The following is a 27,499-nucleotide window of genomic DNA, read 5'->3' on the forward strand; positions in this document are numbered from 1 at the left end:
AAAAAAAAAAAAAGAAGAGTATATAAAGAAATTTAAACACTGTGGCTCACATCTATAATACCAGCACTTTGGGAGGCCAAGGCAGGAGAATCATTCGAGTCTACTAGGAGTTTAAGACCAGCCTGGGCAACATAGGGAGATCCCATCTCTACAAAAATTAAAATTAAAACAAATTAGCTGGGCATGGCAGTACATGCCTGTGCTCCCAGCTACAGTCTTGGGAGGCTGAGGTGGAAGGATTACTTGAGCCAAGGAGGTTGAGGTTGCAGTGAGCTGTGACTGCACCAGTGTACTCTAGGCTGGTCAACAGAGTGAGAGCCTGTCTTCCCCACCCGAAAAAGAAAGAAATTTAAAGGATAGGGGCAATAATGGACACGGTTTTCTATTAATTCGCATGCTCGTCAGAAGGCCCAACAGCCTTCCATTCCAAAGAAACTTATAATGCCATCTTGAACAGTTAATATTTTTGTCTGTTAAAAATATTTAGCCCCAATAGGTACTTCAACTTTTATATAAAGATAAAGCATACCTTCCCCATTACTAAGTGCCCATATATGGAGCAGGCACTGGGCCAAGTGCTATACATAAGAATGCTGTTTTTGTTATTCTCATTCTCATAGACACCATGCATGCTACATCTTTTCCTTTGCAAAGATTTTAATTTCTACAAGACAAGCAAATATCAGTTGTAGAAATAAAGAATGTACCTATTTTAAATAAACTATATTCTTTGTGAGAATGTAAGGAAGTTTAATACAGATTTTTTCAGATTAGGAACAAAATGTATTGATTGTTTGGCCTGACTTAACTACATATATGTCCAATGTGCTAGGTAAAGCATTTTAGCATTAATGTCCTAAAATTATTATTTAGTAAAACATCCTTTAACACCACAGCTCAAATAATCAACGAGTTTTAGCACTAATGTCCTAAAATGATCATTTAATAGAACTAACATCTTCTAACAGAATAGCTCAAATCATCAATATGTTAGACTTTAAAAAAAAAAAAAGGCTTTACAGAGCTTTATAAAGAAATCTTCTAGACTAGTGGAGAGGAGAAAGGTTAATGGGTTAAAAGCATGAGTTTTGGTTTCAGATGCACCCAGGTTTCTGTCCTGATACCACCTCATATTAGTTGGTAACCTTGGGTAAGTTATTAGCCATCTTGAGTCCTCATCTTTATAATAATTTTTACCTAATAAGGTTGTGTGAGGATTAAATGAGAAACTGCTTTAGTATAAAGTCCCTACCATATGTCTTCATCTTAGCTAGTATTATTGTTCATTCTTTGTAATTGCGATATTACTGACTATAACCAAAATGGAAAATTAAGGGCACAAAAAAATGAGTGCTGATGAAACAATTCCATAGTGATATAGTTTCTCTCTAATTTGGTCTGTTATAACTATTTAGGATTGTAAAGGTCTCTAAGAGGAAAGACAGGCACATAATCAAGGTGAAATGGGAAATTATTAAATATAAGGGGAAAAAAACCTAACTAGGGAATGTACACTATATACTCGACATTGCATGCACTACTTGAAAAAATGTGTTTAGTGAAAAACTCAACATGTGGAAGTTTGTTTGAATAAAAATGATATAGTATTTTCCATCTCAGGATTAATTATTGCCAGGTATATAACATCCCTCAAAGCAGAAGTCTCCAACCTTTCTGGCACCAGGGCCTGGTTTCATGGAAGACAATTTTTCCATAGACCAGGGAGTGAGGAGATGATTTTGGGTGATTCAAGCGCATTTATTGAGCACTTTATTTCTATTATTATACTGTAATATATAAAGAAATAATTATACAACTCACCGTAATGTAGAATCAGTGGGAGCCCTGAGCTTGTTTTCCTGCAACTAGATGGTCCCATCTGGGGGTGATGGGAGACAGTGACAGATCATCAGGCATTAGATTCTCATAAGGAGTGTGCAACCTGGATCCCTCACATGCACAGTTTATGATAGGGCCTGCGCTCCTATGAGAATCGAATGCTGCCACTGATCTGACAGGAGACAGAGCTCAGGAGATAATGTGAGTGATGGGGAACAGCTGTAAGTAAATGCAGATGAACCTTCACTCGCTCACCTGCCACTCACTTCCGGCTGTGGCGTGGTTCGTAATGGGCCACGGACTGGTCCGTGGCCCAAGGATTGGGGGCCCCTGCCCTAAAGAATACACAGTTTAGTCACTCTAAATTAGATTCAGACAATATAAATATATAAATTAAAATTTTATTATGCCCCACAGCAGCACTGATCAATTTTATCCTTTTTTTATTTTTGAACTTCACTTCAAGAAGGCAACTTTATTCATTCATATGAAGAAAGACGCATATTAGTAATATCCATCAGCAATTGCAACAGCAATAACTGTTCTGAAGCAAGGGGCTCTTCCTTTTGTTCTTGTACTTTCCATTTGGCTGCTGCCCACACCTAGGTTTCGTACTAATGCCAACAATGGCCATATATCTGCTGTTGTCACTGTAAGCATACAGAAGAAACTCAAGCCAGAACTGTGCTAGCAGAGTTGTAGTCACAGAAGGTTCTGGCTATGCAGGAATGAAAAAAAAAAAAAAAAAGAGTGAAAGTGATCCAGGAAATAGGTGGTGAGAACTCTTAAGGGAATCCATGATTTCAGTCGAAAGAGCATAGAAGATTGTCATTAAAATCTTTATAGCCTGATTGGACCCTCAATTTAGTAGTGCTGATTTTAGAAAATACTTGTATTTACTAAGGCATGTAGAGATGGAATATTAGACATTAAAAAGAGAATAGCAGGAATATGACAGTAAAGCAAAGGAGTAAGAAACAGCAAAAAGTATCAGAATACCTGAAACAAACAGAAATTACAATAAATACTTTTTTAACACTAAAGGAGGCTAATTCAATACATAAATACAAAAAGAATACGACTGATAAAGTTATTACAAGATTCATCCTTATTACAAAAAGTACTGTTAAAGGGGCCACAAAAACACACTCAGGTCAAAATCAAATACAGAAATCCCCATTTAGAGTACTCTTAGGACCCCCATTCCCCCAACCCCTGTGCAGTATACTCAAAAAAGAGATTAAGATACTTCTTTAAAATTCTCCAAAAGATGTTAGATTAGCAACTGCTTCTCTACCTTGAGCCTACAAAATTATTAGTTTGAATCTATAACAAAATTGAAATTCTTTAAATCATGTGCTAAAATTGAAAACTAATATTATATGACCAGAGAAAAAGAACAGGACAGCTTGGATACAAGTGAGCTGATACAGTAACTTTTCAAGGTGAGACACAGAAAAACAGTGCATTTCCCTCTAAAACCTTATGTACAGATCAGAAATTTTATAATAAGAGAAATGCAATCATAGAATAACTTACCTGCGGGACCATATTCTGTACGTATGTTGGTGGATGCTGTTGCTTTTGCTGAACAGCACTTTCTATTGCTACTTTAGCTACAGTGCTTGGATCTGCTCCAGCTGGCACAGCAACCATTGTTGCACTACAGCCAGCATTGTTGGGGTCACTGATTGTAACAATTCTAACTCCTACTTTATTTGGAATTCCTGTGACTATTTCCCTATCATTATCCTCTGCTGGCCTCTTTACAGTTTTGCATTCTGCTGTGCCATTTGTAGACCGAACATCAGACGATAGGGCAGAAGAAGGGGACACCTTTGATCCTGAGTCGGGAACTGCTAAGATTTGATGTCCCTGTATAACAGAGGTTGTAGAATGTGGTGAGACAACTACACTTGGGCGTTGCTGAGGCACATCTGAATTCAAACAGGAAGCTAGAGGTCCATTAGGCAAATCAGTACCACTAAATTGCTGTGTTGCCACATTTGAAGCCTCCTGTATACTGCTCACAGATGATGAACCACCCAAAGTTAATACAGGTCCATTAGAAATTCTTTCTAGTTGATCACCTTTGGCAGTATCTTGCTGAGTGACATCTAAAATCCCTTGCGGTTCCATTGGAGATATCTCACCATTTCCTACATGATTGGAAGTTTTGTGATTTGGAATGTTTTTGCTTAAATGAGAACCATCTCCTTTATCAAAATCACAGATTCCATTAACTAGCGTTTTTTTCAAATCACTTTTGATATCCTGCATGTCTATTTGTTCTGAGTTCTGTTTTCCAGATGCTCCATTCTCACCTAATTCCATTGACGGCCCATTACTGATTAGTGAGCACTGATTAGTCTCACTTTGAATTTTCCCTGAGTTTGAAGGAGGTAGACTTGAGTCACTGTACTTTCTCCCATTTAAAAGACTTCCCACCTGCATTTCATTTTCCTTTGTATCCCCATTGCTGGTGTTTGTGGCTCCTCGTCGGCAGGACGGGTTCTCCATGACTTCAATTTTACGTTCGTGAACATGTAAACCTGTTGCTTCCTTTGCTTCCTCCTCCTTTTGGCAAATTATTTTATCACCTTTGAATGGGGGAGTAGCAGTGGTACAGGATGATTGTCCAGCAGGAGATGCTTGAGTGGCTGGAAGCGTTTGCACTGGAAGTCCAACTCCTGGTTGCGTTCCGCTCATGGTAATTCCTGCTGGAGCGATGAGCTGAGTTGCATTTCCCTGACTCACGGTTGCAGTTGCAAAACTTGTATTTGGCACAACTGTTATTGTTACCTGGTTGCCAGAAGTCCCTTGGAAAATGGTTGCTGGGCTATTTGAGATCAGTGGGCCTGGCAATATTTGTAAGTTTGAAATGGGCACAGTTTGTACTCCCCCTGTGGGTGGCATTGCACTTTGGACCAACTGAACATTTTGCTGCCCAACCAATAGCTGCTGAGCTGGAGTTTGCCCCTGCACTCCAAAACCTGCGGCTTGGTTACTGGCCACCTGATAGACCACCTGAGGGCTGGGCGCTCTTGCGTTATTAGGGGGAGGAATCTGTGGAGCTGGGAGAATAAGCTTACCACCTGGTGTTGAAGGACCACGTTTCGGAAGCAGAAGCTGTTTAATCAGACTCGACTCACCAGAAGCAGGCTGACCAACTCCTGCATTCGACTGCTGAGGTTGAACTTGCATCTGTACTTGTTGGGGCTGCTGAACTTGTACTTGTACCTGCTGTGGTGGGGGTGCTGGTGAATGCTGCTGCTGTTGCTGCCTTTTCACAGATAACATTTGACTGACAGTAGGAGGTGGTCCCTGTGATTGAGAGGTGGAAGAAGATGACATGGCAGTAGGGACTTGGTTATTAGTAGCTGGGACAGGTGATGGTGAAGATGATGGAGTTATGTTAGGTTGTCCAGTTAGCTGAACTGTCTGACCAGTTGGAAGAGCTGCTGGATTAGCAAGAACAATTTGGTGAATGGCTGGTGCATAAGTCTGACCTTGTTGAGCTGGCTGGCTTACAATTACTACACTTTGTTGGGTTGGCTGCTGTGGTTGTTGAATAGGCTGCTGTACTACTGTTGATGAAATTTGCTGAGAAGGGAGAGGTTTTGGTGCAATGTTCTGAAAGCCTACCCTTGAGGGTTGTGGACTTGGGACACCAGCAATGGTAACCATTTGTCCTGTAGTTACCTGAAAATTCTGTACTGAAGTTGCTGAGACAATATTGGATGCAGGAGTTGTTACGTACTGTGGGGGTGCTATGATAACAGTATCTTGTGACTGGCTACCAGCTGATGTCTGTTGAGATGAAGTTTGCACAGGTTGGGGTGATGTGGTGATTAACTGTTGACCCTGTGAAACTGTAGAAGTACAAGCTGGTATGTTCTGTACTCTGCCAAATATATGACTCTGTGGGACAGCTTGCTGAATTACTGTAACAGGAGTGCCTGAGGGGATCTGTCCTGGTACCACTGTGTGTAATGAAGACTGTTGTGGAATTACAGATGGATGGTGAAGCAATGTCTGAGAATTCACAACTGTAACAGGTTGTGGCCCTGTACTATGATTCTGAACCACAGAACTCTGTGGAGGTCCTCCTCCAACAGCAATACTAACAGGAACTGTTGTCTGGGGTATGGAATTCTGGATAACTGTAGCCTTAACTACTTCGCAAGGAATTGGAGCTTTATTTTGAATGACAGTCACTGGAGCATTTTGTTGCTGGTGGGTATGAACTGAAGGATTTGGTGGAATTCTTGAAACAGTTTGTGCCACAGTATGAACACCTTGTACTGGAAAAGACATTTGTGTTGCAGTCAAATTTGAAGATTGGTTGGTAACAGGAGTCCTCTGAAAATGGTTTCCTATGGTTTGTGATCCAGGAGGGATTCCTGAAAATACGAAGAAAACATCAAAATTCCAAATGAAATGACTGAAAAGCCACAAGTAGGAATTACTTTACTTAAGATAGTTTTAAGAAATTAACATGCAACAATTTTGAATCATATGTATATGCTAAAATAATAGACTAAGTAAGAAAATGCTACTGGAGAAACAAAGTAAACTTATACATTCAAAATGCATAGAATATATATTTTTCATTCAGTTTTATTATTAAATCAGTAATACTTAAAAAATACAATAAAAATTAACACCTGCAGGTGAAGGAGCGGGAGATACATCCAGAACAGAATCAACACGAACAACAGAAGTAGAAACTGGTTGCTGCTGATAGTACATCTGAATGGGAAGTGGGATAGCCCTCCGTTTTACTCCTACCACATGAATATGAGCCTGCCCGTTGTTACTGGAATCCTCCACTCTCTTCACTGTATGATTCGGAAAGACTGTTCTGTAAAGTACATAAATAATCAGTAAGTTCTGATAACTATCACACTGACTTCCAACATTATGTTTACATGAACAACAACAGTATGTTTACTTATGCATGAGTCAATATGATTCATATATTTATATTTTATATAAATATATGAATAGTTATATTTTATATATTTATATAAATATATGAAAAGTTATATTTTACAAGGATGGGAAGCAGAGAAAGAAATATAAAAGATTACTCCTCCAATTAAAAAAATCACTATTTATTAACAATGTTGCTGGGTTTTAAACAATTCCACCCTATAACTAATAAAAGATACCTATTTTTATGAACTTTGTTAAATATCAAAAAGTCTTTGTATTGAAGATATTTTATACTATTATGCAACATTAAAAAGATATAAAGTCATGTCTTTAACGCCTAAAAGTAGGGGGAAAAAAAGTATATTTCATTTCTTCCTTTTCTTTATTTGATAAATCTCATAATGTTCTAATACAAGCACCAGATGTGATTTCTGAAATTGCTTTTTATTTAAACCCACACCACACTATATAACCTATCCATACAAAATTTCTAGTAGTAGAAATATTTAAAACTAGATATATATTTGGTATTTTCTTTAAAGAGCAAAAGATGTTGTAAGTGATGTAAATGGACTTTATTTAAAGAACTATGCATCCTACCTAAGACATTTATAAAATCCAGTTGATGTTAGGATTCCACCACGAGCTAATTTACTGCAAGTTGAGAGGTATTCAGAATACATTTCTGCTCGAGAAACAGAACAATCTGGATTTACTTCAAAATGAGCATTTAGCCTAAAAAAGGAGAAAATTAAGCATTATACAATATACTATAGGAAAGTCTACATTTAAATATACTAAAGCCATGTGGAAGCAATGTGTTAAAACTAATAATTATACCAACTAATCAAATTTCACTAACTCATACGTTAGTACGTTCTAATCAAATTTCACTGACTCATATGTTAGTACCAAGGATATATGCTAAATTTCAGATTAAATCAAGAGATTAGCATACTTATTTTAGTATTAAAAATGTCACTGACAACAAATATAAAAACTATGTTCACAACCCAGAGAAAGCAGGGTTGTCAGCACCTGATCAGCAACAAATGTTCTACAAGAAATAGTTTTATTTAGTGAATATCTATTCATGATCCTGTCATGTAATAATCATAAAATAAGTTCCCAATTATGAGCTATTTGCATTAGAGCTGAAGAAAATGGGGGGAACTGAAGTAAGGTTAAACTTTTCTTGGTTTTTGGATCAAATTCCTTCAGAAAACTTATCCAAACTTTTCAGCTACTTCCTAAAACAATGACACTTCCCATGCTGCACACTCTCAACCCCCATTTCAAAAAGACTTTTTTTTTTTTTTTTTTGAGACGGATTCTCACTCTGTCACCCAGGCTGGATGGACTGCAGTGGCGTGATCTAGGCTCAATGTACCCTCCGTTTCCTGGGTTCAAGTGATCCTCCCAGCTAATTTTTTTGTATTTTTAATAGAGACAGGGTTTCACCTTGTTTGCCAGGGTAGTCTCAATCCCCTGACCTTCCACCCACCTCACCTCCCAAAGTGGTGGGATTACAGGTGTGAGCCACTGGGCTTGGCTTCAAAAACACTTTTAATTTGCTAATCCATTACAAACTAATTCAAACTTCGTTTTGTCTTTTTCTTAAAATGACCTTTACCTATAAATTGGGAATGGAGGCCTAATTACCCTGATAGGCACTTTCCATAATTCACTATGTACAATAGGCCAAGCTTAGTTGTTTCTGAAAAACTAAATCAAATAGTAATCACGATTTAAAAAAAAAACTGTAAAATGATTCCCTTCCCTTTTTCCAAGAACTAGCAGGAACGTGCAACTGGGATTTATAAGACTGCATCTATGCTTAACACACACATATTTTATAGTGGTTATGGTGTGTATTCTTTCCAACTTTCATAATTCTGTCTGTACTGAAATTTCAAAAAGAATAGATATAAAAACTTCATTTTGGTTGCAATGGAGAAGACAAATATTTCCAAATATTACTGGAAAAGATTCAAGAATAAGGGACCAATGTTTAAAAATACAGAAGATGAAGAAAAAGCAAACAATTAGAGATATTTAAAACCATAAACAGTAGAAAAGTCTGGAGAAAGCTGTCACAGGAACAAAGACGTGTATGAAAGCACCAAAAACATGGAACAGAGAGTGACATGAGCGTGAAATGGGAGAAAATAACGTTAGAGAACGGCAGAAAAGGGGTCAAGAAAAGAAATTTTTAAGTTGATATATCATTGGAAATGATTGTGTACTTCAATCTGTTAATCTCCTAAAGAAGTTGAATTTCATACTAATGTTGAGGCAACTATCCGTAACAATTGAAATTTTTAAAACTCTACTTTTTTTTTTTTTTTCAGAAAGTGGCAGAGATATGACTATACAATCTTTTCAAGGAAATATTATTGCATTTTTATTCTATCATTTGACTAATTTCCCTTTACTATTCACATAGCCAAAAAATTGTTAATAAATAAGAAGTTTCGCTTTAGATGGAAGAGAAGAGACATTCAAAAATACCTGGTTTTATTTTCTTAAGGTCAGTTCAATTCAGTTTTAACAAAATGTTAATTTTAGAAGAACAAATTTGGTAACCTGACAAACTGTACTTTCTACAAGGTGAAAGATAACTTTTTAACACAAATTTTACTCTAAAGAAGTTAAATGGTATAATTTAATGAAATTCTAGTCATACTATTTTAATTCTGAAAATTCTGATGAATATTTTTCTTTCAAATTATTTCAATATACAAGGAATGTGATTTAACAGTGTCCTTTCTTTCTATAAATTATATTCTACTCTAACTAAAAAGGAATACAGAATAAAACATTCTGGATGTCTGTACAATACATTTCCTTTTTATCTTTGCTTTATTCTTCTCAAGGATAAATCCTTAATAGAAATAAACCACTTACCACTGACAAGCAAACTTCTCACTATCTATTTCCACTATTCCTGGAGGTGGAGCAACATGTTGCGCTACAACTGCTCTGGAAGCTAAAGAAAAAAATACATTAGCTACATCATTTCTTAAAACTTAGTCACTATATGCCATACTTATTTTATAGATATTAAAACCATTAATACAAAGAATACCTTTTTAAAAGGTATATAAACATATGAAAGTATACACATTTAAGAACAAATCTAATATATAATGCAGCACATATCATACCAGGCACTGTCTTAGAAGATTCATATGAACTATTTTGTCTAACCTCACAATTATTCAAATAATAATAATTAATATGGATGATTTAGCTAATATAGCCTCTATTATTCCCATTGGCCAGACATTGAACTAAATACTTTACAATATCTGCTTACTTAATTCTTCTGTGAGGTACGTACAGATTGAAAACTGATACTCGAAGTGATTTTAAAAACTAGCCCAGGGTCATACAGTTCAACACATAAGCAAGTTGAGTATCTTTCAGTTTAGTTATGGAAGCAGAATGCATCAGAAATTATAACTTCACTCCTTAATTTAAAAAATTAATAGGCCAGGCATGGTGGCTCATGCCTATAATCTCTGTACTTTGGGAGACCAAGGCAGGCGGATTGTGGGGTCAGGGGATCGAGACCATCCTGGCCAACATGGTGAAACTCCGTCTCTACTAAAAATAAAAAAATTAGCTGAGTGTGGTGGCATTCGCCTATAATCCCAGCTACTTGAGAGGCTGAGGCAGGAGAATCACTTGAACCCAGGAGGCAGAGGTTGCTGTGAGCTGAGATTACGCCACTGCACTCCACCCTAGCAAAAGAGCAAGACTCCATCTCAAAAAAAAAAAAATAATAATAATAATTAGTAACTCTGTAAATGGCACATATAAAATTTTAATACAGTGAACAAAAGCTGAACTAATTTAAAGTCCCATATTCAAAAAAGGATTTCCACAATTTTTCTGAGGAGGAAAAAAAGAAGATATCTGCTGTAATAATAAATTTGAGTTATACTTTTTTTCTGAAAGAGGCAACATAGTTGTATAAAAATGTACTAACTATTAATCTTAAGACACAATTTCTCAAATTTCATCTATGACATATTTTAAGTTTCAAGGTCAATGAATAAATGAAGTAAATCATTTACTATTTTCTAACATGTTGAAGAACTCTGTAGAAAAATGATGTATGTTATCTTTTCTTCTCTACTATGTTATATAAAGGAACTAAAGAAACCATGAAAAATATAAAGTAAAAATCATAAATTATAAGTCTGAATCATATATTTATAAATTAAAATTAAAATTAGTTATCCTTTATCACTATAGATCAGCATTACTTTGTAGGTTTTAAAAAAACCTGTTATGTGACATGGCAATGTAGTTTTTTTTTTTTTTTTTTTTTGGGACAGAGTTTCACTCTTGTTGCCCAGGCTGGAGTACAATGGCACAATCTCAGCTCAGCACAACCTCCGTCTCCTGGGTTCAAGCAATTCTCCTGCCTTAGCCTCCTGAGTAGCTGGGATTATAGCCATGCACCATCATGCTTAGCTAATTCTCTATTTTTAGTAAAGACAGGGTTTCTCCATGTTAGTCAGGCAGGTCTCAAACTCCTGCTCAGGTGATATGCCCGCCTCAGCCTCCCAAAGTACTGGGATTACAAGCTTGAGCCATCACACCCAGCCTTCAATGTAGCTTTTAAACATACAGAACGGGCCGGGTGCAGTGGTCATGCCTGTACTCCCAGCACTTTGGAAGGCTGAGGCGGGTGGATCACGAGGTCAGAAGTTCAAGACCAGCCTGGCCAATATGGTGAAACTCTGTCTCTACTAAAAATACAAAACTTAGCTAGGTGTGGTGGCGCACTCCTGTAGTCCCAGCTGCTTGGGAGGCTGAGGCACGAAAATCACTTCAACTTGGGAGGTGGAGTTTGCAGTGAGCCAAGATCACACCACTGAACCACAGCCTGGGTGACAGAGCAAGACTCCGTCTCAAAAAACAAACAAACGAATGAACAAAAAAACCATACAGAATATTCCCAATTTTTTTCAGATGATATTTTAGCAAAGCTTCTCAGAACCCTCAAACAGAACAAATTCATTTCTAAACTATTGGAACTAGACAAGCTCCATAGCACAGCCAAATGTGTGAATGATCTGAGGCAATCCAGACCTTTGATGAGGCCCCATGCTTTCTTTGAGGTAACAGCTAATTGTAGCCACTTAATAAATACATACTCCATATAAATACATTTATATTTACACTATTTATTTTAATCTTTTAAGTCTAAATTTAATTATCCCTACTTTACAGATCAGAAAACTAAAGCTCAGAGATTAAGTTCAGGCAGGAACACATAGTAGAGGTAGCAGACCTGGGTATACTTGGAAGGCCTTCTTTTAAAAGTGTGGATTTGAATCCAGGACTGTCACATTTCAGAGCCATACTACTATATACTGCTTGAGATAATGCAACAGTTAGAACAAAAACAATTTTTCCTGTTGACAATCTTAGCTTATTCTTTTCTTCTCCTAACTTGATGATACTAATACAGAAAATACATTCTAGGACCTGAAACTATGTAGAAATCTATTTTCCCTTTACTTTTCATTTATACCACTCAGACTGAAATTTTCTGAATGAATTAGCAATCAATTTCATGAAACATTAGAAATTACACTGAAATCATGAGAAGCCTTTATAAACAATGTAGAAAGAAGAATAAAATCACAAATAGTAATTTAAACTGGAAACATAATTACTATAAAAAGTAGCTACAAACTGAGGAGCACTGCCCTCAGGACACCTGAAGACATTCCAAATGAAGGTGCTTATACTTTGAATCAATTTCCAGACACTCAACTTTATGTATTCTCCCTAAAACTGATTTGCGAGAATATCACCTCCTCTTTGATAATTATTTTTCTCTTATTTTGGAATCAAATGACTTAATTCTCACCCATCTTTGATAGCCCTACAATATTATGCATTATGGTTAAATCTAAAGCCAGAGAGTTCCATCACTCACTAGCTAGCTGTGTAACCATGAGCAAATTAATTTAACTTCTCTATACAACGAGGAAAGTAACAGTACACTAACCTCATATGTTGTTAAGTATTAGATCATGTACAAGTTACTTAATGTCTAGCACAAAGCAAGCACCATATAAATGTTAGCTACATTATTGTTATGGTGTAACAACATGTGGAACACTAATGAGAGAATTAGAAACATTAGTGTCCATGTAGCCTCTTAACCAAATTATTATTGGTATAGCTTCTTGTCAATTCCAGTATTTTATATATTAAAATTAAGGGCAAAGCTGGGCATCAGAAATTAAGTATTCTGGCTCTTTGGTTTGTTCTGAATTCAGATATATTATAGAGTAATTATAATTTTGCTTAATACCCTTGCCTCCTCAACTACTTTTAAAGAATGCATTACTTCTGAGACAGAATCCTGTGTAAACAAAGTACAGAAAGTATTTTAAAGAATTATCAAAGGTGGGCCAGGTGTGGTGGCTCGTTCCTATAATCCCAGCACCTTGGGAGGCCGAAGTGAGTGAACTGCTTGATCCCAGGAGTTTGAGACTGCCTGGGCAACACAGTAAAATCTTGTCCTTACAAAAAACACAAAACTTAGCCAGACTTGGTGGCATGTACTTATAGTCCCAACTACTCAAGAGCCTGAGGTAGGGGGATCAATTGAGCTCGAGAGGTCAAGGCTGCAGTGAGCCAGGCTGTGATTGTGCCACTGCACTCCAGTCTGGGTGACAGACTGAGATCCCTTCTCAAAAACAACAAAAAAAGAACGTAAAAGTACGTGACGTGGTGGTATCTTACTTCATTTAGATTACAAACTCATGGCACATTTAACTGTTAAAATTCTGAAGGAAAGAAGGTGTCACAGTAACATACTAACATACTTCCTTGAACTGAAAAAAAAAAACAAAGTTGGACTTTTTCTGAGGAACAGAAAGAGTCTGATTAAGCAAGAGACTTCTGTTAATAAAAACAATCTTTACTAGGTTACGTGGCAGACATTTCCCATAAATCAGCTGAGGTAAATCTGCAGTGTCAAGATTTTCATAAAAATATATTTGAAGTATATGATAAAAAGCACTTAAACATCAAATACACTGTACTGGTCTTGAAATGAAGAATATTTCAATTTTCCTAACCCAATAATCCTCAAAATACAGTCCCTGGACTGCAACATCATCATCTTATGGGAACTTGTTAAAAATGAAATTTCTGTGACCAGCCTGGGCAACATGGTGATATATCATCTCTATAAAAAATAAAAAAATTAGCTGGATGTGGTGGTGGCTACCCCTAGTCCCAGATAGGAGGCTGAGGTGGAAGGAGCCTTGAGCCCAGGTGGTAGAGGGTACAGTGAGCTGAGACAGCACCACTGCACTCCAGCCTGGGCAACAGAGTGAGATTGCGTCTTTGAAAGCTTCATATCCTTACTTACTAAAGCAAATTTATATTTTACTGGGTTCAGTGCCTCTTAATGCCTCACCCTTCCCTACAAAAAGCAAAAAAAAAAAAAAAAAAAAAAAAAATCTCAGGTCCCACTTGATCCAGAAACTCAGGGTATGTAGCCCAGAAATCTTTATTTTAATAAGTCTATCAGATGATTCTGATGCACCCTAAGGTTTGAGAACCACTGTGCTAAAACTTCTTGAATGTATCAGGTACACAAGATGCCTCTAAGTAAAACAGTAGCAAGTATAATTTATAATCATATCTTGTTAATATCTTTTTGATATATTTTCCAGAAACTTAAAAAAAAAAAAAGGCCTCTAATGACTGAGCAACAAATATTCAAGCAAGTCAGGTACTTGTTAATTCTTTGATTTCAACAAAAACAAAGGTGAACTCAAGTTTTCAGATGATTGTAAAAAAATAAGTTTAATACTTTTTGGATAATTCTGAAGTTCAACAAACTGTCTATTTTCATCTATTTAATGATGCAAACTAGATTTTTTAATTTATATTTATAAAAAGGGAAATAGAGATATAATTAATACTAATTCCAGTTTCATTCTAGCAATAATAGTCACTGAGACATATACTGAATTAATAGCTTCTAGAGAATAAGTCTTATTCATCTTGCTAAGAGATAGATTTCAAGTAAATTTTTGTTTAATAATTTCTTTTATTTCTTTGAGACAGAGTCTGAATCTGTTGCTAGGCTGGAGTGCAGAAGTGTGATCTTGGCTCACTGCAACCTCCACCTCCTGGGTTCAAGTGATTCTCTTGGCTCAGCCTCCCAAGTAGCTGGGACTATGGCATGCATCACCATGCCCAGCTAATTTTTGTATTTTTAGTAGAGGCAGGGTTTCACCATGTTGGCCAGGTTGTTCTTGAACTCCTGACCTTATGATCTGCCTGCCTCAGCCTCAGCCTCCCAAAGTGCTGGGATTACAGGTGTGAGCCACCACGCCTGGCCTTCTTTAAGTATTTATAAAAACTTACAACATATTTACTCTTTGATGTACCATTTATTACTAAAACCTGTAATGATAAAATATATGTGTGTGCATATATATATATATAAACGTGTGTGTGTGTAGATAGATAGATAGATAGATAGATAGACAGATAGATAGATAGGATCTTGCTCTTTTTCCCAAGGTGGATGCAGCGACACATTCATAGCTCACTGCTGCCTTTGACTCCCTAGGCCCAAACTGGGACTACAGATGTGCATCACCATGCTCAGCTGATTTTTTCCCTGATTTTGTAGAGATGGAGTCTCACTATGCTGCCAGGCTGGTCTCAAACTCCTGGCCTCCAGTGATCCTTCTGCCTCGGCCTCCCAAAGTGCTGGGATTCCAGGTGTGAGCCACAGTGCCTGGCCAAATGAAATTTTAAAAATTTAGATCTTTATAGAACAAAGAATTGGACAACTTTAAAAATGTCTATTTTGTAGCTAAAAAGTGTTGATAGGGTGATGAATGAAAGAATATCAAACATAAAATGTATTATGTCAGGATAAAACTCTGTGAGGATATTGGAATATGAGTTCAAGGTGAAAGAGGAACGTTGCAAAATTTCTGATGTTAAAGAGTTTGTGTATTTTAAAAATGAATGAGGATATCAAGATTCCACTGGATGCAAAAAGCACTATAATTATTTTCTTTTAAATATGTAGTTTAATATACATGAAGAAAACACATACTTTGCAACTATTTAAATTATGATAGAGATTTAGATGTTAACCTAAAAATGAGTAAAAGGTTATAAAAGTTTTCAGAGGGACTGAGGGAAGTGAGCAAAAAGTTTAAAGATGATAACTTCATAAGAAAGCAGCATTAAATTATGTGGGGGAATAGCTAAACCACAAAGGATAACCAATCAAACAATTTAAAGTGTCATTCAGGAAGAGCACAAGTAATAAAGTGCTCTCCAGCTGGAAATTAACTCTTTTCAATCCCTAGAGGTCTAGTCTCATCTCTATGAAGAACTACTACATAAATGAATAGCCATAAACTCTCAAGACTTAAATTCATTCATTTGCCAAATGAGGACCAAATTTTAGGTTGGGAAATAGGTTCATTTGTTGAGGTCAAAAGAACTGTAAAGGTCAAAGGCTAACCACACACAAAAAACAGTCTTCATGAAATCACCTTTGAGTATTCACTGATGTTTTATAAATTTCCCTAACACTGCTCCTTTAAGTACCTCAATTAATCTAATCTCCAGTTTCTTTTTTGATGATAAAAAACATTCCCACCACCCACTTAACTAGCAATATGAACTGTTTCATATCTTCATCAAGGTTAAGAAACCATTAATATTCTGACCAAAGATCCCTCAGTATGAACTGGCTGTTAAACATCTATTACTTGTAGTTGAAAGCTCATTGAATAGACTGGCAGTCAAAATCATTTATTTTGTGCCTTCTGTTATTTGTCCACTTCTGTTAGGTGGATCCAAGTTAGTTGAATGAACATTTGACAAAAATCTACCATACACTTCAGAAGGACAAAATAGAAATCCATGTAATATACGAAACATATTACATACTTTGCATAAAGTGCATAATTTTCATACTACAAGTTGGAGTAGAAGAAAAACTGGGACCAGGAATGAATGTGAGAACAGATAGCTAGAGATGATGAGAGTTCAATCATAAGCATTGGCAATTGAAAAGGCTAGGCATTTACAAAGACTCAACAAGATTTGGTGAATGGATGTGATGGCTAAAGATTAAGGAGAGTGAAATTTCTGGTTTGGGGCTAGCGAAGGAGGATGAGAGAGAACTAAATGCATTTCTAGCTGAAAAGAAAAAGTGAGTAAAGAAAAAGAGGTTTAAGATACAGGATCAAGGAGATAGGAAAGACTGATATTCAGAGCAAGTTTCAGGAGAAATTACCAACTCTTTCTGAAATAAGCAGAAGCTGAAGGAAAATGAGTCCAGATGCTAGTAAGTTTGTAACTGAAGGAGTAAGAAGTTGAAGAAATTCATTCTACACAGCCTCTATATTAATTGCAAAGTGTGAATGCAGATCAGTTAAGAAAAGGAGCATCCTCCATTCAAAACATACAAAGAAAGAGAAATGTTTTGGGGACAGCAGGAGGTGAGAGGATAGGAAATGGAAGGGTAGGCGAGATGAAAGATGTATTTTTAGGACAAACCAAGGTAGAGAAAGCACTCTAAAAAAAGGCCAAGCGTGGTAAAATATAAAAAATGATGACTCATAATGAGCCAGGAGAAAGGAGCTCAAGGACTGAAGAGAAGTCTTGTTATTAGACATGTCTGCACTATAATTACAGCTAAGTTAAAGAAAATTGAGCTAAGTGACACTAGGAATGGTGCATAAATGCAGGTATACATGCTTTTAAGTGTGTGTATACATATGTGTATGTGTCTTCTCCTAGGCTGTTGATTCTGTGGTGTTGGTTCCAAGATTTAGGAATGTTAGTATTCTGTATCCTGATGATCACCTGAGAAAATTATAAGGTAATATATGAATAATCTATTCCTGGCATGTCAATTTTCCATGACCAAAATCACAAAAAATATGCCTATTGGGATACTTATAGCTGTCTTAATGTGAATGCCTAATCCACCACCACATTACTCTTAAATCCTGCCCAACTTAATTTTCCTCTTATATTATTCTTCCTCTGAGCTCACCTTGATCCTGCTACTCCTGGAATGTGTAATATCTAAGAAATTAGAGTACATATCCAAATTCTCCTTTGGCCTACTCTACTGTACAATTATCAGTTCTCTATGCTGTACATTGCAATTTATTCTTAGGATCAAATCTTATATACCCATAAACATACTGAAAAAGAATATGTAAAAACACTAACCTGGGGTAGATGCTACATGAGTCTGGGTTTGGACTTGCTCTATAGCTTGTGGCCTAATTTCAGATAAAATTTGATGACTGGAACTTGGGTGTTCAACGAGTTTTACCGCAGCTAGAGCTTCAGGGCCAAACATCTGAATATCCATAGAAACCAGACACACTAACATGTCTAAAATAAATAAAAAGCAATAGTTATTAGTCAACAATATTATAAACCAATGTCATCACTGGTGAAACACATGTTGTACAGAATACTGCTTCTTAAATGTTAGTCTACGAATCACAGTACATCAGAATTACCTGTGAATCTTAAAAAAAAATAAAGATTTTTAGGCTCAATCTCTGAAGACTGATTTAATAGCTCTGGAGTGGGGGCTGGATATCTATCTATATACATATTTTTTAATCTTTTTGTTGTTGTTGTTGTTGTTTTGTTTTGAGAAAGGGTCTTGTTCTGTCACCTAGGCTGGAGTGCTGACATGATCACAGCTCACTGCAGCCTCAACCTCCCAGGCTCAAGGGATCCTCCCAGATCCTGGGAACTATAGGCATGCACCACTACATCCAGTTATTTTTATTTATTCTTCATACAGATGAGATCTCACTATGTTGCCCATGGTAATCTTAAACTGGGCTCAAGCAATTCTCCTGCCTTGGCCTCCCAAAGCGCTGGGATTATAGCTGTGAGCCACCATGCCCAGCCTTGGATATCTATATACTTGAAAAGATTCTCAAGTGATTCCGATGTGTGGCCAGATTTAAGAACCACTGATATGAAAAGTCACATATTAATTTCTCAATGATAACAGTTTTCAAGCTGAATCTTTATTAACTCTGATTTGAGTATTTATTACACATAAGAAACATGTCACTTTAATAACCAAGTAAAACATCAACATGGCATGTCTAAGTATATTTAAAACTGACAGCACTTATGGAGGTAAGTTCATTGATTTTTAAAGACTGCAGCACTACCAGCAGCTTCTAGGAATAGAAGGGAACTTGTTTTACTTAATTTTAGTTGTTTAATAGAGTAGCTGGTCATATGAAACAGAAAGACTTGCTCTCAAGAAGTTAGATATAGCAGTTTTGTTAATTTCAAATTTAATACATAACAACAGAAATTAAGAGATGAAAGAGGAATTACTGATAGCCATGTAATCCTGGTCTCTAAATTACAGATGCTTCTTGCTCATGTAAAACATGCAGAAAGAAAAAGGGAAACAAGTATGCCTAAGGAGGTAATGACTCTTCAAAATAAAAAACTAAATCCCAAATATAAATGAGGATTTTGTACCGTTCCATATTCAACATTTTTCCTCAATAAAGAAAATAATTTAAGTGTTTTTTTGGCCCAGTCTTACCTATGCTCTTTTCTACTTTTGCAATTTTTGTGCAAGCAACATCTCCCATTTCAGTGAGCATGTATAGCACCTCGAGTGTTGAGATTACAAGCAGCACATCAGGTAAAGTGAGATGACAAATGATTTCTCTGTAGGAATCCTGATCCACATATTCACAAATTAAAACACCATTATCTTCTGCTTTGCAAAGATTTCCCAAAATTTCCATGCCTAAAAAATACACAAATATATATATTTTTAAAATGATACAGTTTGTTTACTTTAGACAATAAATACTTCAATGAAAACTCACCTCTCATCTTTAAAAATCTATCCCTTGACATTAGACATTTTGTAACAGTATGAAACATCAGATGAGTAGTTTTGAAATCAACAGGGTCCAATAAAAGCTGGAAAAAGAAACAACACTACTATTGAGGTATGCTTCTTCCAGAGTTGTGTATTTCAAATTTAATAAAAATAAAAAACAGAACAATGTTGCATAACTTTTAAAAAAATGTAATTATTGTAAAAATAGCCATTACTGAATTTAAAGCATCATTTCAAATAATTTTTCCGTAAGTATGTGATACCTCTAAACCACCACTTTTAGCATCTAGTACATGTAAGCATTTAATAGTCTATAAATATAGCAACTATAAAATGTCACATCCTAAAATTTTAAAATAAATGTCACTAACTATAAAAACTAGTTTAAGGTACCATCACATGCTTACCTCAGCTGCAATATTTCCTAATGTGTCAAGGCCTAATTGCCTTAAAGAAATAAAATGACTATGTGCAGAAAGTAATAGGAAACGAAGACAGGTACGATTAGCTGCCAAGAGCTTAACATTGCCCTCCTCAAAGGAAAGATTTCGCAAAATCACTGCAATCTGAAGTACCCGCTGTCCTTCAATATCGTTAATGCCCAGCTTTCGAGGTGGATGAAATAAAGACTCCCAAATCCATTCTCCTGATGTTCCTTCTGTAACAGAAAATAAATATTTCACTTAAATTGATATTTCATTTATTATTAACATTTCAAAAGTTCTGAATAATTTTGCTTTCACTAACTTACCATGAGACTTGTTTCTGTCAGAAATGAGGTCACGAACTTCATTATCATCAACGATGTCTTTCCAAAACTGTAATGAGAAATTATTATATTTAATTCTCATGATTTGAAACAACTATTCTGTTGCTTTAGAAATAGTCACACACAAGCCAGGTATGGTGGCTCATGCCTGTAATCCTAGTACTTTAAGAGGCCAAGGTGGGAGTATCACTTGAAGCTGGGAGTTCAAGACCTTCCTAGGCAGCAAACCGAGACCCTAACTCTACAAAATAGAAAATTAAAAACATTATCCAGGACTGGTGGCACATGCCTGTAATCCCAGCTGCTTGGGAGACTGAGGCAGGAGGATCACTTGAGGTCTGGAATTAAAAGTTGTAGTGAGCTGTGATTGTGCCACTGCACTCCAGCCTGGGCAACAGAGTGAGACCCCATCTGAAAATTAAATGTAAAAGTAATTTCTAAAAAATAGTCACAAAATATGAAAATAATGTTTCTACTTATTTTTAGTTCATGTGGATACTGCTACATTCTAGGGAATTATTTGATACTTGATTGTCTATAGTTTCAGATACTTATGTAAAAAGGCATCTTTTTATGAATTAATTCTTTGATACTTGATTGTCTATAGTTTCAGATACTTATGTAAAAAGGCATCTTCTTAACCTGAGGGCCACAGATCCCTGAAGGAACTATGAAAGAAATCAGAAAATCTGTGAACTTGGATGGGGAAAAATGACATCTCTATGTACATTAAACATTACTGGAAATTTAACATTTCTTCAGAATTTCTTCAACTCTGAATATTAAACAATGAACTATAGTAATATTAATATACAGTAGCCGTGACTTTGTGTGTATATTTCAAAACAACTGGGTTTTATCGGAATCAAAGTTCTTAGGCATTTAAAACCATTAGTTGGAAAAAGGCTTACTGGCTTCATGTGATCATCAAAGAAATCCACTGCACAAAAAATGCATGACAAACAATCTTTGGTAGCAATAAAAAAGAAGTAGGCACACTTTTTTTTAAAAGACAATATTCAATAACCAAGAAAAAAGGGCCACAGGAATTCAGATATTAAAGATATCAGACACAGAACTTAAAATAACTATGAATAGTAAGTTCAAAGAAATAAAATACTAAAAATGTTGGCAAAGGAATGAAAACCATATGAAAGAATTAAAAGGAAATTTTACAACTGAAAAACATAACTAAAATTAAGAATTCAGTGGATATGTTTAAGAACTGATTAGAAACATCCCAAGAGTGAATTCATGAACAAGAAGAGAGGATAAGAAAATAAGTTTGAAATATAAAGAGAAAAAGGGATGAAGAAGTGTAAAAAGTGTATGAGACATTAGGCACACAGTGAAAAGCTCTAACATACAAATTAGAGTTCCTGAAGAAGAGAAAGAATGGGCAGATATAACATGTGAAGATCTAATGGCAGAGAATAGTCTAAAACAACTCAAAGATGTTAGCATATATTTTCAAGAAGCACTACAAACTCCAAGAAAGATAAATAAAAATGTGTGGAAACATCATCATAAAACTCCTGAAGAACAATGAGAAAAATCATAAATGAAGAAAAACAACAAAAAAACCAAATAACTTAAAAAGAACAATCAAAATAGAAGCAAATAATGGGATATTTTCAAAATGATGGAACAAAATAGCTGCCTATGTAGAACTTTTGTTTTGTTTTGTTTTTTTGAGACAGAGTCTCGCTCTATCACCCAAGCTGGAGTGCAATGGTGCAATCTCGGCTTACTGCAACCTCTGGCTCACAGGTTCAAGCAATTCTCCTGTGTCAGCCTCCCGAGTAGCTGGAATTACAGGCACGCACCACCACGCCCAGCTAATTTTTGGGATTACATGGGATTACAGGTGTGAGCCACCGTGTCCAGCCTGCCAACATAGAATTTTTAAACAGTGATTGTTCCTCAAGAATGAAGGTGACATAGAAACATTTTCTGACAAATAAAAATCAAAAAAGCTCATTATCTACAATCTAATGAAGAATAAATTATAAAGGTAAATGTGGTTAAGCCAAATTAAAACACTTTTAAAAAGTCATGGGGTTAAAAAAACATGTAAGTTTAAAATTTCGAAAAATGCTTCCAAGTGACCATTCGTTTAGGCCATATGGACTATGGTACTAGAGTAGTCATCCTACCAAAAACCAACATGTATGAAAAAATTGTTTTCAGAGATTGAAAAACAGATAATGCAAGACAGTAATCACTAAAGAAACAAATGAGGTTATTCCAATGACTGACTGATATTTCTACTTGGACATTAATTCTAGACTAAAGCATAGTAAAGAGAAATCCAAGATATCATAGTGATTGCTAAGCTGAAAAGACTGAAAAGAACACCACCACAAAGCTAAGGAGGCTAGAATTTGAGAGCAAATTTTCAATAAGGGAAGAGTTATGAAGAGAAAGAGCTCCATGAATCTACATACATATACTTTGAGTTAACTGCTAAATACTAAGCTACATAGATGTATGCTCAAGCTCCATAATGCTAGGCAAAAAAATGGAGAGAACAATTATAAGGAGCTGTAATTAAACAATTCCTGGAATAGAGAAAACTCATATACACCTAGCTCATTAAGGAGAAATTCCCAAAATGTCATACCTAAGTAGAAGGAATAAACAAGCCCCAGAGTAAAGGCTAATCTACATCTATCATAACAAAGCTTTAAAATAACCCTACTATGATAATCCATATATGAAATCACAGCCAGCTAAAACAAAGTTCAACACTCTGGAAAAACACCAAAGTTCAGACACTCAACAATGTCACACTCACAACTAACAAAAAATCACCATACCTACAAAGAAATGAGGAAACGTCACCCATAACCAAGACAAAAATCAGTTTCAAGAAAAATAAGATACTGAAACAAAAAAGAAAATTAACAAACAAGGACATTAAAAAACTATTATGTTTAGTTATTAAGTATGCTCAATGATATAAAAATATGAACATAATTAGCAAACAATGGATAATATAAGACAATCAAATGAAGTTTCTTGAGCTGGAAAATGTAATATGGATGCTCCTTGACTTATGAAAGGATTTATGACCCAATAATCATAAGTTGAAAATGCATTTAATCACCCCAATAAACCCACAGTAAAGTAAAAAAACTGTCAGTTTAACTATCATAACTTGGGGACCATCTGTATCTGAAAATGAAAAAAATTCACAAGATTTGCTTAATTAGAAAAAATGAAAGCGTAATATCCACAATTAAGTACACAGAAAACAAAAAAGGTCTAAAAACAATGAAAAGAGCTTCGGTGACCTGTGGAACACCATCATGATCTAATATACATAGTCATTCATCCCTGAGTAACCATGGGGTCTGGTTCCAGAACTCTCTAAAGATACCAAATTTGCCAGATGCCCAAGTTCCTCATGTAAAATGATGTGGCAGTATAGTATCATCTACAAACGTCCTCCTGAATACTTTAAATACAGTATGCCTAATACAATGTAATGTGATGTAAATACTTTTTATACTGTCTTCTATTTTTTATTTTTATTACTTTTTACTCTTTTTTAAATTGCTTTTTTCCTAAATATTTTCAATCTGTGGTTAGTTAAATCTATGGATGCAGAACCCACGAATTCAGAGGGCAGACTATAAATATAGCACCAGAAAAGGAAGAGGGGTCTGGTTGTGGTGGTCCTATAGTCCCAGCTACTTGGGAGGCTGAGGCAGGAGGATCACTTGAGCCCATGAGTTCAAGGTTGCAGTGAGCTATGATTGAGCCACTGCACTTCAGCCTGTGAAGCGAAAAAAGACCCTGTCTCTAAAACAAACAAACAAAAAACAAGAGGGGAAAGAAAAAAATTTGAAGAAGTGATTATGAAAAACTTTCCAAATTTTACGTAAGATACCAAACCATAGATCCAAGAAACTAAATGAACCCCCGAGTAAAATAAGCAATGAAAACTGCAAGGCATATCATAACCAAATTAAATATCAGTAATAAAGAGAACATATTAAAAGCAGTGAGAGGCTGGGCATGGTGGCTCACGCCTGTAATCCCAGCACTTTGGGAGGCCGAGGCAGGTGGATCAACTGAGGTCAGGAGTTCGAGACCAGCCTGGCCAACATGGTGAAACCCCGTCTCTATTTAAAAAAAAAAAAAAGCAGCGAGAGACTACAACACATATAGAACAATAAGAACAAAGTTGACTTCTTGTCAATAACAATGCTATCTTTAAAGTGTTCACACAAAACTCAAAAACCTACAGTTTTATATCCTTCAAAAATATCCTTCAAACATGAAGGCAAAATAAAATTTTTAGATAAAAGTTGGGAGCCTAAACTCAATCATGTCATTAGTTTCCTGAAGTGTAAATAGGTTTAATGCACTTACTTAAAGGCAGAAATTGCCAACAAGGCAGACTGTGGGGAGGAGTTTCAAGTGCTAACTAGATGTTGTCTATAAGAAACACTATGTGTAAAAACAGATAAAAACTATAAAGATGGGAAAAATATATTATGATAACATAATAAGAAAGCTGTAGCTAAATTTCACATACGATGTTTTCAAAAAGTTAATTCACCAGGAAAATAAAACAACTGTAAATATGTATGCAACTAATAGAGGTTCAAAATACATAAGGTAAAAACTGACAGAACTGAAAAGATATATAAACATTCATAATTAAAGTTGATGATTTCAATACTCTTATCTCAGGAAACTGTAGAACAACTGAACTCATGGAGATGGGGAGTAGAATGATGGTTACCAGAGGCTGGGGGAAAGTGGGAACGGCTAATAGGTACAAAAATATAGCTGAACAGAATGAGTAAGATTTAGTGTTTGATAGCAAAACAGGGTGACTACAATAATTTATAGTACATTTAAAAATAACTAAAAATGTATGTTAAATGTTTATAGCACAAAGAAATGATAAATGCTTGAGGTGATGAATACCCCATTTACCCTGATGTGATTATGACACATTGTATATACCTGTTTCAAAATATCTCATGTATCTCATAAATATATGTACTTACTACATATCCATAAAAATGTAAATAAATAACCCAGGTATCAAAGAGAAAATCATAGTGGAAATGAGAAGATATTTTAAACTCAGTTGTAACGAACACCTGACATACCAAAATTAGTAGAATAAAGTTAAAGCTGTGCTAGGGGAATTTTTTTATCTTAATTATATGTATTAGAGTGTACATATTAAAAAAATAAAAACAACAATCAATCATGTAAGCATCAGCTCTAATTTCTAACAAGAAGTTAGAAAAAGTGCAGCAATGGAAAGATGTATGAAGAGCAGAAGTTAATGAAAACATATACAACAGCAGGAAACATCAAATCTACTTCGATTATATTTGTGTCTTCTTGTAAGGTCTTTTTTTTGTTTTTGTGACACAGAGACTCGTTCTGTCACCTAGGCTGGAGTGACAGCTCACTGCAGCCTCTGCCTCCTGGGATCAAATGACTGTCCTGCTTCAGCCTCCCGAGTAGCTGGGAATGCAGGTGCCTGCCACAATGCCCAGCTAATTTTTTTGTGTTTTTAATAGAACAGGCTTTTGCCATGTTGGCCAGGCTGATCTCGAACTCCTGACCTCAAGTGATCTGTCCAACTTGGCCTCCCAAAGTGAAAGTGTTGGGATTATAGGCATGAGCCACCGTGCCCAGCCATTTGTGTCTTCTTGATTTAATATGATTAGTGATTATACTGACAATCTCCACTCCCATTGTGACTATGTATTTATTAAACACTTTGTGCAATTTACACTTTCCTCAACAAATTACTGGAGTTAAAAAAAAAAAGTATATAATCCTATAACCAAATAGTTTGGCTCTTAATGCACTATGATGAGGACAGAATATAGGACCTTGGGTCACTTTATGAGGTGGTGAATTAGGAATGTGGATCTATATCATGATGAAAACTCTAAAGATCTAATACCTTCAAAGAAAAGGAGGCAAAAGGGCTTGACAGTCTCTACCTGAGTTTTGGGTTAAAAATAATGCCCTAAATTTGTACCACTGGCCTATTCCCTAAGCTCCCTCGGTTTGGTTTTAGTAACCACTCGAGTCACCGGAAAATCAATGAAGCAATGAATATAATCATTCTGAATCAGTTTTTTCTCTTTAGATGACTGGCAAGTACAACAGAGCAACAGAAGAATAACCTTGCAATCCAATCTGTACAAAAACAAGACTGCTAAAACTTGTAACCAACATTATAAAACAGAAGGGACTATTCCACTGAGTTGGAGTAAGTAAAATTAGTCACAACAGCTTTAGATATTAGAATAATCAAGTATGAGTATTTAATTTTAATTTACATATTATATGTATATATTGTTTCTATATTATATAAATATTTAATTTATAGAATTCACATTAATTTATTAAAGGACTAAAATATTCAAAGTTAAAAACATAAAAAAGTTCAAAAAGGAAAATCTGAAATAGAAGAGAGAGAATTTCTAGAAATTAAAACATAATCACTAAAATAGAAATTAAATAGGTCAAGTAACATATTAGACATAGCTGAAAATGATTAAGGAACAAGCCTAAGGAAATTACCCAGAATGCTGCTCAGAATTAAGAGATCAGAAATTGACCAAAAAAAAAAAAAAAGAGAAAGCCTAGAAAAAAGGTAGAAAACGACAGAATGAACAATAATACAAGAAAAATATAACTTATAATCTACAATTCTATATATGGAATGTGGACAAAAATAAAGACAACCCTAAAACTCTGAATTTTCATTGAAAAATCTAGTTAAGAATGTGTTATACTATGAAAAAAACACATACTCAGAAGGAAGATGGAATGAGGAAGAAAGAATGAGGACAAAAAAAAAAGATTAAAAGCCCTGCTTTTTGGGTTTTAAATTGCATCTTTTCCTAATTGAATACTCTGTATTTGTTTTTCTTGCCTGATTGCTCTGGCCAGAACTTCCAATACTATGTTGAATAGGAGTGGTGAGAGAGGGCATCCTTGTCTTGTGCCAGTTTTCAAAG

The 27,499-nt window shown here is 35.5% G+C and overlaps 1 protein-coding gene across 1 annotated transcript in view; it reads right to left on the minus strand.

Annotated features, from left to right (window-relative positions):
* Window positions 1–27,499, minus strand: part of ARID2 (AT-rich interaction domain 2) — a 196,032-nt gene that overhangs the window by 51,582 nt on the left and 116,951 nt on the right. The window contains exons 7-15 of the mRNA XM_017529648.2: window positions 20,469–20,535; window positions 20,125–20,375; window positions 19,701–19,797; window positions 19,409–19,618; window positions 18,046–18,213; window positions 9,685–9,766; window positions 7,378–7,512; window positions 6,507–6,703; window positions 3,379–6,242 (exon numbers count right to left, since the gene is read on the minus strand). Of these exons, the coding sequence (XP_017385137.1) occupies window positions 3,379–6,242; window positions 6,507–6,703; window positions 7,378–7,512; window positions 9,685–9,766; window positions 18,046–18,213; window positions 19,409–19,618; window positions 19,701–19,797; window positions 20,125–20,375; window positions 20,469–20,535 (4,071 nt within the window). The remainder of the gene's footprint in view (window positions 1–3,378; window positions 6,243–6,506; window positions 6,704–7,377; window positions 7,513–9,684; window positions 9,767–18,045; window positions 18,214–19,408; window positions 19,619–19,700; window positions 19,798–20,124; window positions 20,376–20,468; window positions 20,536–27,499) is intronic.

Source organism: Cebus imitator, unplaced genomic scaffold (assembly GCF_001604975.1).
Source record: "Cebus imitator isolate Cc_AM_T3 unplaced genomic scaffold, Cebus_imitator-1.0 Scaffold2, whole genome shotgun sequence".
In the NCBI taxonomy this organism is placed as follows: Eukaryota; Metazoa; Chordata; class Mammalia; order Primates; family Cebidae; genus Cebus; species Cebus imitator.